The 17,295-nt window shown below is 45.4% G+C and overlaps 1 protein-coding gene across 3 annotated transcripts in view; it reads right to left on the reverse strand.

Moving 5' to 3' along the window:
• RABL6 (RAB, member RAS oncogene family like 6) overlaps window positions 1-17,295 on the reverse strand; it is a 257,979-nt gene that overhangs the window by 157,365 nt on the left and 83,319 nt on the right. For all 3 annotated transcript variants that reach the window (XM_029614010.1, XM_029614011.1, XM_029614013.1), the window contains exon 3: window positions 2,457-2,504. In XM_029614010.1, coding sequence (XP_029469870.1) covers window positions 2,457-2,504 — 48 coding nt within the window. The remainder of the gene's footprint in view (window positions 1-2,456; window positions 2,505-17,295) is intronic.

A 17,295-nucleotide genomic window follows, 5' to 3' on the forward strand; every position in this document is an offset into this window, starting at 1 on the left:
ACTCATCACACAGGTCACTCCTATCTATGCCCTTCTCCTCTACCACCCAATTCCTGTTCCATGTGTTCCACCTGGGTGCACCATGTGCTTGAAATAGACTTCCTGAGCTGGTGGTGGAACATGCTCCCTCACCTTGCTTAAATCCCATCTAAAAAAAACCACCTTTCTGAGGCCTGTTGGTCCACCTTCAGCCTAATTTAAAAAATTGTCTGACCTATATGTTTGTCTTGATTAGATTGTAAGCTCTATTGAACAGAGAATGTCTGTATTTGTACAGCGCTGAATACGTCAAGCAGCATTACAGAAATGCTAGGGCCTGGATTTCCCAATAGTCACACTAGGCCTGTGTCTAGGGTGGCAAACATCTGGGGAGGGCAGCATGCCCACATAATATTTGCTGTCTCCCAGCTTTGCTGAACCTCACTAATGAGAGAACAGCCTTCTGCTTCCTGCTGCAGCCCCCCCACCCCCAGTGTAGAGAACTGGAGGGATGGATGAGGCTGGAAGAGACAAAGCAAAGACAAACTGGTCTATTCCCTATTCCATTCCATCCCCTCCTGGTTTCTACAGGGAACAGGAAGAGAAGGTGAGACCATAATAGATAGACAGCAAAGAAAAGCCACTCTGCTCCCTAATCATGTCCCCCCCCCCCCCCGCCCCTCCCCCACCTCTCCTGTTGTTATTTAGGGACATGAGGGGAGGAAGAAAGCCTGAAACACAGCAGAGCAAACAAACCTGTGCCTTATACCTTCTGCTCTATTGTCCCTTGTCAGGGAGTGGGGTGGCAAGGGACATCAGCACCAACAGTGCTAGGGGTGTCAAAATCCTAAATCTGTCACTGGAAATGTGTAGTAGTAATAGTAGTAGTAATAGTAGTAATGCAGCACATGCTTTGGCTCTCACTGGCTTCCAGCAGTGGTTGAAGACCTTGAAATGTTGCATCCATGCTCTGGAGCTGCTCTTTAATCTGCCTAAAATTAGGGTGAAAATCAGTTTAAACCAATTGTCACCTTCGGAAAAATCCTGGAATTTATGGGTGAAAATCAGTTTTAACAAAAATGAAGAACCCTAACATTTCAATTCTCCTTACTTCTAAGCATGTAAAATTAGCTACAAGTAGGCAGAAAAGAATTCTGAGTCACCTTCTAACTTAACATGTTAATCTAAATTTGTAGATTTGATTATTTTCCAGGAATTTATGATTCAGTATGTCAAGTAAAATCAAGTTAGCTAAAATTTTCTATGTTCAACAAATGAGATATTGCTTTTACATTTTAGGAGATTTAAATGTGTCCGCTCGTTCTGTCAAGATAAATAGATAAATAAATGAATTAGACATCTCAGAAAGGAGACGTGTTATTTTAATCAGCCACTGCAACTAAACCAAGAGCAGTAAGAATTACTCTATATCTGCCAGGCGTCAGCTAATTGAAGGTCATTTTTATAATTATTTTGGTTTTATATGGCATCTTGACCAGGATATTACACAGAAACATAGAATATGATGGCAAATTAGGACCATAAATCCATCCAATCTGCCCAATTTTATTTTAAAGTAATAGTACATAGTATAAAAAAATACAAAGTCATATGACAAGTGAAAAATAATTTGGCAAGATATTAAGCTCCAAGATAGGTAAAATGGAATAAATGGGATTTTTAGGTTAGAACTGAAGGCAAGGGAAAGCATTCTGGACATCTGAGTGGTGATTATACCACAGTGTAGAAACACCAAAGTGATACAGGAATCTCCTTCATGGGTCCCAGGAGGAAAGATATTCACAGAAAGTGCTAATCTGATGATCCCCTCCCTCAGGAGAGGTACCTTGAGCACAGGGCCAAGGATATCCTTTCTGGGGCCTAGAAAGCAAGACGTCAGCGCAGTAACAGTAGGGATCTCCTCCCTTGGCCACAGAACAAAAAATACCAAGCACAGGGTTGGGGGACATTACTTCCCTAGGTCTTGGAAGTAGAAACTGAAAAATAAGGCAAAGTTTTACTAATAAATCACATCTGATTTTTCATGGATTTCCAGTAGTTAATACACAAAGAAAAGAGGATTGTGGTAAGACTCTAATTCTTACTTCCTCTGGAATGGGTAAAGAAACGTGTAGGTATGTGATAGTCAGGGAACCTGCCCTCTCAACCTCACTGAGCTATCCTAAAATCATCTCTCTTTCCCCTGCAGTCTGTAAGAGGCATGCTCTACTGTTGCCTTCCTCCCTTGGCTGACGCACAGTGCATAATGTCCTTTGTGTCATCCTTGATAACAAAAGCCAGTAGGACACTGGTTTGCATGAGGTAATGACGACTAAGGGAATAATCAGGAAGATTTACTACTTGCTATGAAAATATTTAAACACACTGCTCAGACCACAGCAAGTTTTATTTCAAGAGCTAGAAATTACTATTTAAAAAAAAACCAAAAAACAATAGCATGTAAATAAATTACTTACCTTTGTCAACTACATCCCAGACCTCAACCTTCACAATATCATCAGTGGCTGCAGGAATAAAAATTGAATATGGAAGGTTAACCAGGTATTCATCATAACCAGATATTCAGAGCTACAACAAAAAAAAAAAAAAAAAAGCAAAACAAACCCAATGAAACACTTGATTTATTTCTAAAGACTAATTTAAAGCAGCTGTATTTGGAGTAGTCAGCATGTAAATTATGTTAAAAGACATTTCCATTAATGCCAAGTTGATGGAGACACCATCAGTCCTGGGAATATAGGCCAGTTAGTCTGACCTCTGTGGTGAATAAATTAATAGAGTAGATAGTGAAGTTTCTGCAGTCCAATGGATTACAAGAGCCAAAGCAGCATGATTTATAGCAGTGGTACGACTTGTCTGACAAATCTGATCAATTTCTTTGACTGGGTGACAGATAGTTTAATCAAGGGAGAGCACTAGCTGTGGTGTACTTAGTTTTCAGTAAGGCATTTGACATGGTTCCACATAGGTGACATAAATAAACTGAGCTCCCTTGGTATGGACCCTAAAGTGACTGACTGGACTAAAAACTGAGCGGGAATTAACTAAGGGTAGTGGTAAATGGAATTCACTTCAAGGAGAGGGGTGTTTATTAATCTGCTGCAGGGATCAGTCCTCAGACCAATACTTTTAAACTTTTTTTTATAAGCAATATTGCAGAAGGACCATTGGGAAAGGTTTATCTTTTTGTGGTTTGCAACAGGGTAGAAACCCAGGATTGTATGGAAAACAAAACATGAGGGATCTAGCAAAGTTTAAGGAATCATCTAGAGCAGGGCTTCCCAAACCTGTCCTGGGGACCCCACAGCCAGTCAAGTTTTCACGATATTCACAATGAATATGTATGAGATAAATTTGCATACACTGATATGCAAATTTATTTCAAGTATATTTATTGTGGATATTCTGAAAATCTGACAGGTTGTGGGGTCCCCAGGACAGGTTTGGGAAGCCCTGATCAAGAGTCTGCTAGCAAAGATTTAATTCTAATAAAATGCAGTGGTACTGTAATTGGGGTAAAATTTTTCTATGCATGAAACAAGAGCGGTACTGTGGTGATCATACGATAATCTCAAGGTGGCCAAACAGATGAATAAGGCAATAACAAAAAAAAAAAAAAAAAGAAAGATGTTTGGATATATACAGAGAGGAATAGTCAGCAGAAAAAAAAAGATTACATTGCTCCATACAAGTCCCTGATAAGACCTCATTAGGAACACTGGGGACAATTCCGGAGATCGCACCATCAAAAGGATATAAATCAGATGAAATCAAGTTTAGAGGGTGGCTACTAAAATGGCCAGAGGTGTTTGTGGTAAACCAAATAGGGACAAAAATCTAAAGCAGAAAGGGAGGATAGAGAAGATAAAATAACTCCAAGGTATCAATGCACAGGAGGGGGGGCCTCATTCAACATAAAAGAGTCTTTTAACCAAGGTGTCATGAGATGAGGGTGAAGAGAGACAGATTAAGGAATAAATCTAAGGAAACATTTCTTTACAGAACAGGTGCATGGATGGAACAGCCTCCCCGTGGAGGCTGTGGAGATAAAGCAGAGATCCTTACTTGTAACATATGATCTCCAAGGAGAGCAGGTTGTCAGTCCTCATACGTGGGTGACATCATCCGATGGAGCCTGGCTTGGAAAACTTATGTCAAAGTTTCTAGAACTTTGACTAAGCCTCTCTGAGTATGCTCAAGCATGTATTTTAACCATGCGTTCACATGGGGTCCCCTCAGTCTTATAACAGATTTCAAATAAAATACTACTGCTACTACCCACAATGTGGAAACATAACTCCGTGGAGCGGGCAGGTTTTGTGATGACTGACATCCTGCTGTCCTCAGAGAACACCTTCTACAGGTAAGCTAATCTGCTTTCTCTGAGGACAAGCAGGATGGCAGTCCTCACACATGGGTGAATTCATAGCTACAGGCGGCCCCCTCCCCCCCTAACAAAAAAAGTGCCAAAGGGCACAACAAGTTTTATTGGTAATAGGAGTGGGGCAGCCTAAACAGAAAGAACGGGCCCCAGGTGGGAACAGTTGAATACTACACCTCAAACAGGTTCCTAAGGACAGACTTGCCAAACTTGCTGTCACGTCGGCCATCCCTGTCCAGAGAGTAATGTAATGTGAATAAGTGGATGGAACTCTATGTCACAGCTCTGCAGATCTCCATAGACTGCTCACAAATGGGCAACTGGCGCTGCTATAGCTCAAACAGAGTGAGCCTTGAGATAGACCCTAAGATGCAATCCCGCCTGGGCATAGCAGAAGGAAATATAGTCTGCTGGCCAATCTGTTCCAGATAGAAGGCCAAGGCTCTCTTGTAGTCCAAACTGTGCAGGGCTTGTTCACCTTGGTGTGAATGAGGCCTGGGAAAGAATGTTGGCAGGACAATGGACTGGTTAAGATGGAAGTCTGACACCACCTTAGGCAGAAACACCCTTAATAGGCTGTACAGAGATGGGTTTACCATCTACACCATGGTGATCACACTCAGATGAACCCTAACAGAGTTGGTCTTGACACCAGCTTCTGAAAGGTGTAGAAGGTAGTCAAGCAGTTTTTGTGATGAGATGAAAAGATAATCTAGGGCCTTTTGCTCACATCACACAGAAAACCTCCTCCACTTGAGTCCATAGGATCTTCTAGTAGAAGGCTTTCTAGAAGCTACAAGGAGCCAAGAAACACCTTCTGAGAAATTGAGTGGCTGCAGGATCAGCCTCTCAACATTCAGGCTGTGAGTAACAGGGCCTGAAGACTGGAATGGTGCAACATCCCCCGATCCTGGGTGATGAGATCTGGAGAAGACCCCAGTCTGATCAGTTTCCGGATGGTCATCTCCTGGAGGAGTGGAAATCAAACCTATCTCAGCCAATGAGGGACTGTGAAAATCATGGTCCCTTTGTCCTCACAAAGCTTCAACAAAGTCTTCGCCACCAGTGGAGGCTGGAGGATATGTGTACAGGAGATCCTCGCCCCAATGGAGCGCGCAGGCATCTGAGGCTTGTCTGCTATGTGCCCTGTACAGAGGGCAGAACTGAGGAAATTTCCTGTTCCAAGGTGCTACCAATAGATCCACCTTTGGGCTTCCTCAAAGGCGAAAGAACCAATTCGTAACCCCTTAATTCAGAGACCATTCATGGTGTCTAAAGGAGTGATTCAGTCCATCCGTAATCACATTCTCCATTCTTCTGGCCAGGTACATGGCCCTGACCACCATCCTATGAGAGAGGGCCCATGACCATATCTGGACTGCTTCCTGACACAGGAAATACGACTCCGTACGACTCCATACCTCTCTGCTTGTTGATATTTATTTATTTGTTTTTATATACCAACATTCATTGGGGTATATCACATCGGTTTACATTATAACTTGTGAATAATATGACTAAGATGTCTTATTATTGATACATTATAACATTACAACATTATGACAGGGAACAGGGTAACTTGATTGGAGGATTTTGGACTGAGTGGAGGACATCCACGGTGGGGACGTAACATCTTAGAGGAAACATCTTAGTGAGAACACGAGAATAATATGACTAAGATGTCTAAGATGTCTTATTATTGTTACATTATAACATTATAATATTACAACATTATACCAGGGAAACAGAGTAACTTAGAATTTTAGACTGAGTGGAGGGCATCGACTGTGGCGTCATAACATATACCACATATACCACATTGCCACTTTGTTATCGGTCTGTATCCACACAATTCTGTTGGATAGCCAATCTCTGAAAGCCTACAGCATGTAAATGATAGCTCGGAGATTCCAGGAAACTGATTTGACTCACTTGCTCATGGGCAGACCACAGACCCTGGGTGCTGAGCGTATCAACATGAGACCCTCAGTCCAGAGTGGACACATCCATCGTTAGCACAATTTGGACCCGAAGACTCCAGTATGGAATTGTCCTGCCACCAGGAGAAAGAGTCCCAGAGGGGAAGAGTGACTCGGATGTAGTCCAGTACATCCTGAATAGCTTGTCACCACTGGGACCTTAGGATCGATTGGGCTCTCTCACATGTAAACGTGCCAAGGGAATAACATGTACTGTTGCGGCCATGTGGCCCAGCAGCCTCACCATATGCCACTCTGAAACCTGCTGGCTTGCTTGAATCTTTACTGCGATGGTTATCAACTTGATGGCCCGTTGCCGGGGCAGAAAGGCCTTGTCTAGCAGAGCTCCAATAAAGTCCAATTGCGGTGATGGATTGAAATGAGACTTGGGGTATTTGATAACGAACTCTAGTTACTGCAGCACCCAGATGGCCGAGCGCATGGACTCTTTGGCCCCTGTCTGAGCAGTGCTCCTGACCAGTCAATTGTCCAGATGGGAAAACATGGTCTCTCAGTCTGCGAAGGTGCACTGTCACCACGACTAATCATTTTTGTGAAGACACGTGGGGATGACGCTAGCCCAAACAGCAGAACACAGTACTGGAATTGCTGTTTCCCTACCATGAAACAAAGATATTTCTATTGGCCAGGGAAGATCTTAATGTGAGAACATGTGTCTTTAATAACAAGGGAGCACAGCCAGTCCCCTTTTTCCAAGAAGAGGATTAAGGTGCCCAGGGAAAACATCTTGAACTTTTCTCTTTTTAGAAATTTGTTCAAGGCCATTAGATCTAGGATGGGACAGAGTCCTCCTGTTTTCTTTGGAATCAGGAAGTACCAGAAGTAGAGTCCCAGCCATCTTTGTGTTGGTGGAACAGGTTTGACCGCTCTGGCCATTAAGAGGGAAGGCAGCTCCACTAAAAGCACTTCCTGATGTGCTACCAGTCCCCAAAAAGGATTCGGGGGGCAATATGACGGGACCTCAAAAGGTTTAATTCGTATCCTGTTTGGCCAATGGTAAGGATCCATTGGTCCGAGGTTACACAGCCTGCCCCCGACCGGAAGATCCCTCACCATAAGTACGGCAGACTTGGGCATGCTCCTTGTGATCCAGTCAAAACTCCCCGGAGTTGAATGAGGTGCTGGCTGGGGCTTTGGGGCCTTCTGCTGCCTGGGACGGCTATGAGAGAGATCTGTTGCTGCTGACGGGGCCAAGGTGGCAGAGGGTACTATCTCCTTGGGTGGAAGATAGACTTCCATGGCCAGATCTCGAAGACCTCTTGGATGAGGAGGATGTGTCCTGAGTGCCAACAGAGAGATGCTGGAGTGTCGCACAATAGTCCCGAATTTGGGCCACCACATCCTTCACCATATCCCCAAAGAGATTCTTTCCTGTGCACTGCACATCAGTGAATTGCTCCTGCACCTCCTGATAGAGATCCCATGCCAACAACCAGGTTAGTCTACAGGCACCGATCCCTGCTGCAGAGACTCTTGATGCCGTCTCAAAAACATCATAGGTCAACTTGGTCCCATGTTTCCCGCACTCCAGATCCTTGTGCACCAGCAACTGGAGTGTGTCCTGCTGCTGTTGAGGCAGCTGCTCAGCCACCTCCTGCATCTGCTTCAGGATGTCCCACATATACTGATCCTTGTAAAGCTGGTAGACCACTATGCAGGTGATAAGCATAGCACCTAGAAACACCATTCTCCTAAGAGCTTCCATGGACCTCTGATCCTTCCCCAGGGGCGCCAAAGAATGGGTCCGAGTGAACTTGGCCTTCTTGAGAGCAGATTTGACCACCACTGACTGGTGTGGCAGCTAACGCTTGTTGAATCTGAAAGCCTTCAGGACGAGATAGTTCGCGGTTGCCTTCTTATTAATGGGAGGCACTGAGAGCGAGTGTTCCTGCATCCTCAGTAACTCCAAAAGGATGTCATGCACTGGGACTGCCACGATATCCTTAGGGGGCTCCTCATACTGGAGAATATCCAGCACCTTGTTGTCAGGAGGAGATGGTTCAAAGGGGAGGCCCCTATGATGTGTCAGAGTCTGAAACATCTGAAGAGGCATCCCCCCAGGGGTCTTAAGGGCTCTAACCCGCACTGTCAGACAGGGGACGGGACCAGAGGTGCTCGGTCCCCGGCCAGTGGTATGGGAACTGACTCTGCTGGCCATGGTGGCCAGGACCCCAAGGCCACCTCCACTGCTGGGGAACTTCCTCCCCTGAGGATAGGGTGACCAACTGCCCAGTTTTGGACCAGAAAATCTGGTTTTCCTCTAAGTTGTACCGTGTCCGGTTACACTGTCCTGACACTGTAAAATCCGGTCGAGGCAGGCAGCAGAGTTAGAAAATGGTGGCCAGGCTAGGGACCAATCAGATTACACTTTCCTTCTGGCTGCTGCACCAATCACCTGGCTGGACATATGCAGGAAACAAAAAAGGCTTCTGCACATGTTCAGCTCACAGCTTATAGAGCATGAGCATCGGAAAGGGGTGGTCCACTGGAGCCATGGTCCAACCTTCTCCAATAGAGAGCTGCTGCCAGTGAATGATTGACAAGGTGAGCTTTGATCTTCCCCCTGCCTTCAACTTCTTACAACAGAAGTTACATCAAGATGTAATTTCTGCTGCAAGTCAAAAAAAAAAAAGTTTACGCTTTTACCCTTTTTGCTGTTGCTGCTGCTGGTAAGTCTCATCCTTCCCTGATTCTTGCCATGGCAGCTGTGTTATGTCCCCGAGTGTACACTGTGCAGCACGGGAACTGCTGCCTTAGTTTTGCTGTGCTGCGTGTGGAACTCGGCAGGACCCTGCTGCCTGCCATCATCACATGAGGTCTGCTGTTGTCCACCTCAGCACCACTGTCTTCAATCCAAGCCGGACTTGCACCCATCAGGACTGGGACCACAGGCATGGAAAATGGATGGGAGTTCTAAGAGAGGTGGTGTCTGGGGGAGCGAAGTAGGAGCAATGAGGAGGGGGGGTAGGGGCATTAGAAAAAGCAAGAGGACTGGAGAGCGAATGAGGTGAAGATAAAACTGGGGACAGTAGAAGGTAGACTGAAGAGGGAAAAGAGACAGAAGCCAGAGAGAATGGCGGACTAAATAGGGAGGACAGTAGAGGAATGGGGCAAGTGCAATGGTGGTGGGGAGGGGCTGAAGGGAGAAGATGATTTTGCTGAAGGAGGAAAAAGCTGTTGGGTGGAGGGGCCTTTTCTTCTCCCCCAGCCTCCCTCTCTCTCCCCATCCTCTTCTATCTCCTCCTATTCCCACTGCCTCTTGCTCTCTACTCTCACCCTTGTTCTTTTCCCTCAGCCCCCTTTCTCACCTGACACCAGCCATTTCCCCCTGCTACCAGCTCTCACCTCTCTTGCCCATCCACCCTTTTCAGCCCTCTCTCTCCTCCTCTTTCTGCCACTGCCTTACTTTTGTCCAGATGAGGCACATTGGTGGTATCACCCTAGGCCTGGCATGGTGCATCCTGGATGGTTGTCTTCCCTGGCTCTTCTTTCCAGGCATCCCTCTGGTCTCCTCTCAGCCATACACCGCCCTACTAGCAGCATTTATTTTGCCCCCTCATTTTGCCAAGGGCGAGTACTACAACGTCCCAGTTATTCCAGAAAAATTCCTCATCTCAAGCAATACGTGCACACATATCCCTTGAGTAACTGATGCCCCTCCTCCCATCTCCCTCTCTCCCCAGGCTTCATCTTATAGGCACGCATACACACACAGCAGAGCAATTCCAACCCCTTCGTGGAATGCAACTTCTCTCTCACCCTCCCCATCTGGAGCAAGTCATCCCTCCCCAGCCTGTCAGTCTGCATACACATGTGTAAGTTGTATGCAGTAAGTTGTGTGTGTGAGCATTCCCTGATTAATCATGTACGTGAGAGCAGAGGTCTTCAAACTTTATCCTCAAGAGATGCAATTCAGTCAGGTTTTTAGAGGTTCCACAATAAATAGGCATGAAGTCTATTGTATACAATGGCAGCAGTATATGCAGATTTCATGCACATTCAGTGTGGCAATCCTAAAAACCTGACTGGATGATGAACATTTAGTGTGTCCCAATATAGCACATCTTATGTTATGTTCTTAACCAGGAAACATAAAATAAAGGAGTTTGCATATGTCTTTCAACATTCTACAACAAATATTTATGGGTACAATTTAACAGTCTGCCATATTCATATGAGTCAAGTCTGCTCCTGTGATTTATATTTGATTTCCATAAGTAAACGTTTGGCAGATTCAATTCTTGGTTTTCCAAAACAAATAAGTTGGAAATGTATAAAACAATTGCATTACAAATTTACTGTGTAGTATGAAAATGTTTTTATTTATATTTATATACTGCCCATGCCAAAGCCCTAGAGATGAACAAAAAAAAAAACATACAATGTGTAACATCCTTCAAAGCCAATAAGCTTATGCTTTTTTTGCCCAGTCCAGCACAACTGATTTTATATTGTGCAATTTATAGTGTTTAGCTTGTTTTGACGTCTCTTGTTTGTTTTTCTTTTAAGAATATGTTTTTTCTTTTATTTTGAATGTTTTTTATTGTAACCCACCCTGAACACTGTTGGTGCAGATATCAAGTTTTTTAAAAATATATTTTCCCTTGTATAAGTTGCAGGTTTTTTTCCCCAAATTTCTATCAGTGCATCTTATACCAGCAGCGCGACTTATGTGTGGTTTTGTTTGGGTTTTTTTTTTTTTTAAATAAATCACTTCTCCCTCTCTTTCACTGGAGACCTGCAAGGCATGCAGGTGTGTTTTATATAAAGGCACGACTTATGTACTAACTTTTTCATAAAAATAGCTGTTTATAAATGGGTGTGACATACACCGGAAAATATGGTAGATGAATAAATAATTTGAACCTGGCAAAAGTAACAGAAATTAAAAATAAATACAAAATTAAAAAGATTCATCTGTAGTTCACAGCTTAATCATATGCCAAAATATAGGTTTTCAACATAAAAGCAAGTTTGCTTATCATAAACGGTGTTTTCCGTAAATAGCAGAATGAATTAGCCATGCTGTCTGGGATATCCTCCGGCGGCCCTGGGCGGAGCTTCTATCCAAGATCACAGAGCTTTGAGTCTGTGCGTCTCCGTGGGTCTTCCTGCACTATCGCCATTTCTCCTCAGTCTGTAACATAGCTTATCCAGCACAGCAGGAGTGGAGAGGCTGTCAACGGAGGTGGGTGGGTTAACATGGCTAATTCATCCTGCTATCTATGGAAAAACACCATTTTCGGTAAGTAAACTTGCTTTTATCCCCATCGATAAGCAGGCTGAATTAGCCATGCTGTCTGGGAATCCCCAGCTCAGGGTTGACTTCCACACACTGTAGTATGCAGACGTAGAAGTGGGCATCTACCCTCAAGGAAGTAGTTTTCCTTGTGTGTACAACCCGCCATGCTCGTGGACAGCCTCATTTCCTTGTCACGTGCTTCAATACTGCTGAACCCAGAGCTGCGTCCAAAGATGCCTGCTGGTCCAGACAGTAATGTGATGTGAAAGTCTGCAGAAATGACCATGTGGCTGCTTTGCAAATATCCAGCAATGGTACCTCATAGAGATGTGCAATGAAAGTTGCTACTGCTCTTACTTGATGCACCTTGACTGGGTCTGAAAGTTGTGTCAAGCGTCTTGAGTAACAAAAGTGAATGCACTGGGATATCCAGTTTGATAAGAGTCCTCTCTGCAACTGGAAGCCTTGGTGTAATTGGGTTGAAGGACACTAAAAGCTGCGAAGTTCTACCTTCTGACTGCATCCTTCACTTGTAGTGAGTAGGCACCCTTTTGCAGTCTAAGGTGGAGGAGTCTCTCCCTGTTATTTTTATGTGGCTTTGGAAAAAACTTAGGTAGCATGATAGTTTGATTCAAATGGAAGCTGAGATTACCTTGGTAAGTAGGAGGGATGAGTTCTCAAGGCAACCTTATCCCGGTGGAACTGCAAATATGGAGGGTAGTGAACTAGGGCCTGTAGCTCACTAACTCATCTTGCTGAAGTCAGTGCCACCAGGATCACTACTTTCCAAGTGAAATATTTCATATGTGCAGTGTCCATGGGTTCAAAGGGTGGGAGCATGAGCTGCTCCAAAACCAGATTTATGTCCCAAGGAACTGGAGGTTTTGTTACAGTTGTCCTAAGTTTCAAGATTCCCTTCATCAAGTGTGACATCAGAGGATGGTTCAACACGGGAAGGTCATTGCATGGGTGAGAATATGCCACTATAGCGCTCACATAGACCAGGATGGATGCTGTCGCCAACCCTGATTGGTAGAGTCTATGAAGGTATTCCAGTAGATCTTGATTGGAGCAGGAAAATGGGTCTATTCCCTTGTCAATACACCAAGCCATGTAATGCTGCCACTTGCCTCGATAGTGTCTCCTTGTGGAAAAACTTTCCTAGCCAAAACTAAAATGTCTTGGACTCCTGTCGACAACTGAAGGTAGTCTAATATTCTCTTTTCAATCTCCAAGTGGTGAGATGAAGCAAGGAGTGCATAGGGTGTAGCAGCATGCCCCATTCCTGTGTCAACAGATCCACGCTGTCTCCCACTGAGATAGGAGAAGTGATGGATAGCCAAACTAGATAAGCGCCACTAAGGCTGTCTTGGCCAAACCAGAGCGAGGAGGATCAGGTTCGCAATGTCCGCAATGCATTTCTGGATGGTCTGGAAAATCAGTGGTATTCATGGGTAAGCATAGTAGAGTCCCTCCAACCAAGAGATGAGGAACACATCTTGTGCAAATCGCTCCAGGCTTGGGTAGACCGAGCAGAATGTTCGATCTTTCCTGTTGTGTATCACTGCGAAGTGGCCCCTGCATGGGAGGCCCCTTGCTGTGAAGAGATCATTCGCTACCTTCTGGTTGAGAGCCCACTCGTATGGTTGGAATATCCTGTTGAGTCTGCCTGCTTCGGTGTTCACAATCCCTGGGAGATAGATCACCTACAATGAGATGAAATGTGCTTCTATCCATTCCAGGATCCAAATCGCTTCCTTGCCTAGGAGCCAGGAACCTGACCCTCCCCTTCCTTGTTTATGTAAAACATGGCCACCTGGTTGTCTGTGTGGATCACGACATTTCTTCCTTGAAGGTGGTCGCGGAACATATGAAGGCTTTCCTTATCGCTCTCAACTCTAGGAGGTTTATTTGTTGGGTTCTCTCAAATGATGTTCATAGACCTTGCATCTTTACATGCCTTAAATTAGCTCCCCAACCTCATTAATGCTTCTGTGGTTAAAACTAGTTGGTGTGCCGGGTTGCGGAATGGGGATCCCATAGTAAGGACTGGCGGGGACAGCCACCATGCAATGTTCCTTCTCATAGCCTAGATAAGTGTCACAGTCTTGGACAATGGTTGAGTAAATTGGATCCATTGGGCCTTTAGCCCCCCACTGCAGGCAGCACATATGTAGTCGTGTGTAGGACTACATATATCGCTGCCACCATGTGACCCAGAAGGGTTAAAATTTGACATGCAGAGGGGCGTGCAAAATTCAGTTGTGTACCTAGAATGCGAAGTATTTGAGCCCTGTCCCCCGGCAGGAATGTTTTCCCAACAATGGTGTTTATACTGGCTCCTATGAACTGAAGAGTTTATGTCGGTTAAAGGCTGGATTTCTTTAAGTTTATTATGAAGCCTAGCCCTTCCAAGCAATTTATTGTGTCCAAGTGTGTTTAAAGAGTAGTTGCCTCTGATGTCACCAGAAGCCAATCATCCAGATAAGGGAACAGTTTAATCTCCTTCCTTCTCAGGTGGGCAACCACTACTGCTAAACATTTTGTTAAAATTCTCGGGGCGGACGATGGCCCAAAGGGAAGAGCCTTGTAATGGTAATGCCATGCACGGACTTGGAAACACAGGTAGCGCCATGAAGATTGGTGAATTGGAATGTGGAAGTAAGCATCTTTGAGATCCAGCGAGCACATCCAATCATTGGGTTGCAGAAAAGGCAGAATGGTCTTGAGGGATGTCATCTTGAACTTCTCCCTGCGAATGAATTTGTTGAGAGCCCGCAAATCCAAAACTGTATGAAGACCCCCCGATTTTTTTGGAATGAGGAAATATTGGGAATAGAAACCCTTGTTGCACTGGTGCAAAGGCACCGCCTGGATATCCTGTTGTAGTAGTGAGTCCACTTCCTTTTGCAATAGATGCGCTTGCATGCGGTCCCACGGTGAAGAAACCAGTTGCAGGAGAGACGGGTGTTTTTTTGAAGTTCAATACGTACCCCTCATGGACAATGCTCAATACTCAACAGTCCGATGTAATTGATTCCCAAGAGTCGTAAAACTTGGATATTCTGCCCCCCACCAATAGTGGTAGCCACAGTTGGGCCCTTCTCAAAAGCCCTGTTGAGGCTTCGAGTTAGTGCCTTGTTGTTGCCTCTGTTGATGTTGGCCCTTGGTTTATTCCTGGGCCGTGACTGCTGCGGCTGCTGGTACCCTGGTGGACAGTAGGGTGTGTACGTCCTCCTGAAAGGGTGCCTTTGGTAATATTTTTTTGTAGACTGAGTAATATTTTCTGGCAGTTGGGGGAAGCTAGGGACAACAGCCAACAGAACAAGACTGCCACGTTCTGCTCCTTAAGCTGGGAATCTGTCTCCTGCAGCTTGTTTCCAAACAGGTTGTCTTCCTTACACTACAGATCTGCCAACTTCTTGTGGACATCTTCATGTATGGCACTGGCCCTCAGCCAGGCAATTCTCCGGGCCGCAAAGGCCACCGCTGATGTGCAGGCCAATGTTTCAAACACCTCATAAACCATGCGAAGGAGGTGGTGCAATCTTTCCTCCGATCAGTGAAGATCTGAGGCAATGAGTTATCTGATGTGTCAGCCATGAAGTGCAGTTTGAGGGACTGTAGACACTTATAGAAATATTGAGTGATCTAGAATTAATGTTGTTGAATATTGGCATTCAACATTGCTGCTTAAAGGCTTTCCATCCAAACTCATCCAAGCAACGGTTGTCCCTACCAGTTGGAAAGTTTGAGTGTAGCCTAGATTTTTTTTTTAGACTTCTTCATGGCTGATTCTACAGCTACAGAATCATGTGGCAGTTGCACGGTTCCATAGTATGGGGTCTTCCTCATCCAGAACTTAAGGTCCATTTTCCTGGACATTGCTAGTCCTCAGAAGGGGGATTCTCAGGTCTTGTCGATTACCACGTCCAGGACTGCATGGGAGGGCAAGGCTGTAGGGTCAGCTGGAACTTCAAAGATCTTTAAAATCCCCAAGACTTCCGATCTTGGGTCTGACATCTTTTTGGTTTCGATCTTCAAAATTGTCCCCACCTTCTCAATAAACTTAAGAGTAGGATAGGTCCTCTAGGGGTGAAAACTGTTCTGGTGGTTCCTCCGGCAGGTCCGACGGGATTCCTGTGGAGGACCCGGTAACGTTGGAGGGGAGTCTCTGAGCTCAGAGTCTGGTTGCTGGGAGAACTGTGGATGGAGGTCCACCATCTAATCCTGTGGGCTATAATCCCCCCATGGGGGGGGGGGGGGGGAAGGGAACAGGGACTCCCTTGCAGGGGAGAATTCTTCAGTCAAGGGGCTGGGTGGATGATGCCCTTGCTAGCCACTCTCCAAGGACGTGAAAAAATTGCTCAGAATTGCAGAGATTTGAGACATTGCTTAGGAAGCTAGTCCTCCCACACTAGGAACCTGGTGCCTCTTCTTCTGGGCGGTAGGTGTGATTCTGTCCTGTCCTTTATCCAGGGTGGACTTAGCCCTTCTGATTGGAAAATGCACTGCAGCTAAGAGGATGGTAGAATCAGGTCCCCTACCACATTCGTTTGGATTCTTATCCCTGTGTAAATGTCTGTCACTCCTGTAATTAAGGCAAGTGCATCTTCCTCTTTGACACAGAAGACATATCCAATATTCTCTTTGGGATGAGCCAGAGGATCTCACTGAGAAATTGTCATCTTAGAGTGGCTCCACATATGAGAAACCTAGCTCCAAGAGCTCTTCCGATTACAACACCACTTGAGGTTCTTTCTTCGGTTTCTCCTTGTGAGAAGCCTGCTTCTGGTAAGGTTTGTGCTTCACCACCGTCTCTTCATGCATTGGGTTTGATGCACAGCTCATCTGCGTCGTGGATAGACGCTTCATTGCGTGGCTTGCATCATCTTCCACTTGGGAGGCATCTGCTTCGATGTAAGCGGCGCTTGTGAGCTACACTTTGGTGCATTGTGGCTCTGTGATGTGTCCCTGCGTGAGATACTTCCCTCTTTGCTGCAAGTGCTGGGTCGCTCCTGCATCAAGCATTGTGCTTGCCTTGCTTCGACACCTGCATTAGTCCGTGGGTTTCAATGCTGCCAACGGCTGTCAACGCTTTTTTGGTCACAGGTCTAACGAACGCATTCCTCGACGCCTGTTTCCTTGGGGGTGGGGGGAGGTCGAGCACTGTGGGAGCATGACCCACTTGGCTCTGCTCTGTTTTTCCGCTAGGTGGGCCCAGGAAGGCCTTGCCTGTTCAGCTCAATGCGTCTTCGATACTGGGGATGAGTGCGAAGAGAGCCATTCAGACGCCTGAGCATACGAGTTTGTCCCCGCCTCTTAGTCTTGCAATCTTCTGAGTCCTCTGTCTTTGGGCCTTGGGCAACATCCGACCACAGGCCCTGCAGGTGGACTGGTCAGGGCCCGGGCAGATGAAACAGTAGTTATGCCCATCTGTGATAAGTGATGCATATAGGGAAAAATAAGCCATGCTATAGTTACACAATGTTAGGTTCTATATTAGGTACTACTACCCAAGAAAGAGATCTAGGCGTCATAGTGGATAACACATTGAAATCGTCGGTTCAGTGTGCTGCGCAGTCAAAAAAGCTAACAGAATGTTGGGAATTATTAGAAAGGGAATGGTGAATAAAACGGAAAATGTCATAATGCCTCTGTATCGCTCCATG

Source organism: Rhinatrema bivittatum, chromosome 8, assembly GCF_901001135.1.
Source record: "Rhinatrema bivittatum chromosome 8, aRhiBiv1.1, whole genome shotgun sequence".
Lineage (NCBI taxonomy): Eukaryota > Metazoa > Chordata > Amphibia > Gymnophiona > Rhinatrematidae > Rhinatrema > Rhinatrema bivittatum.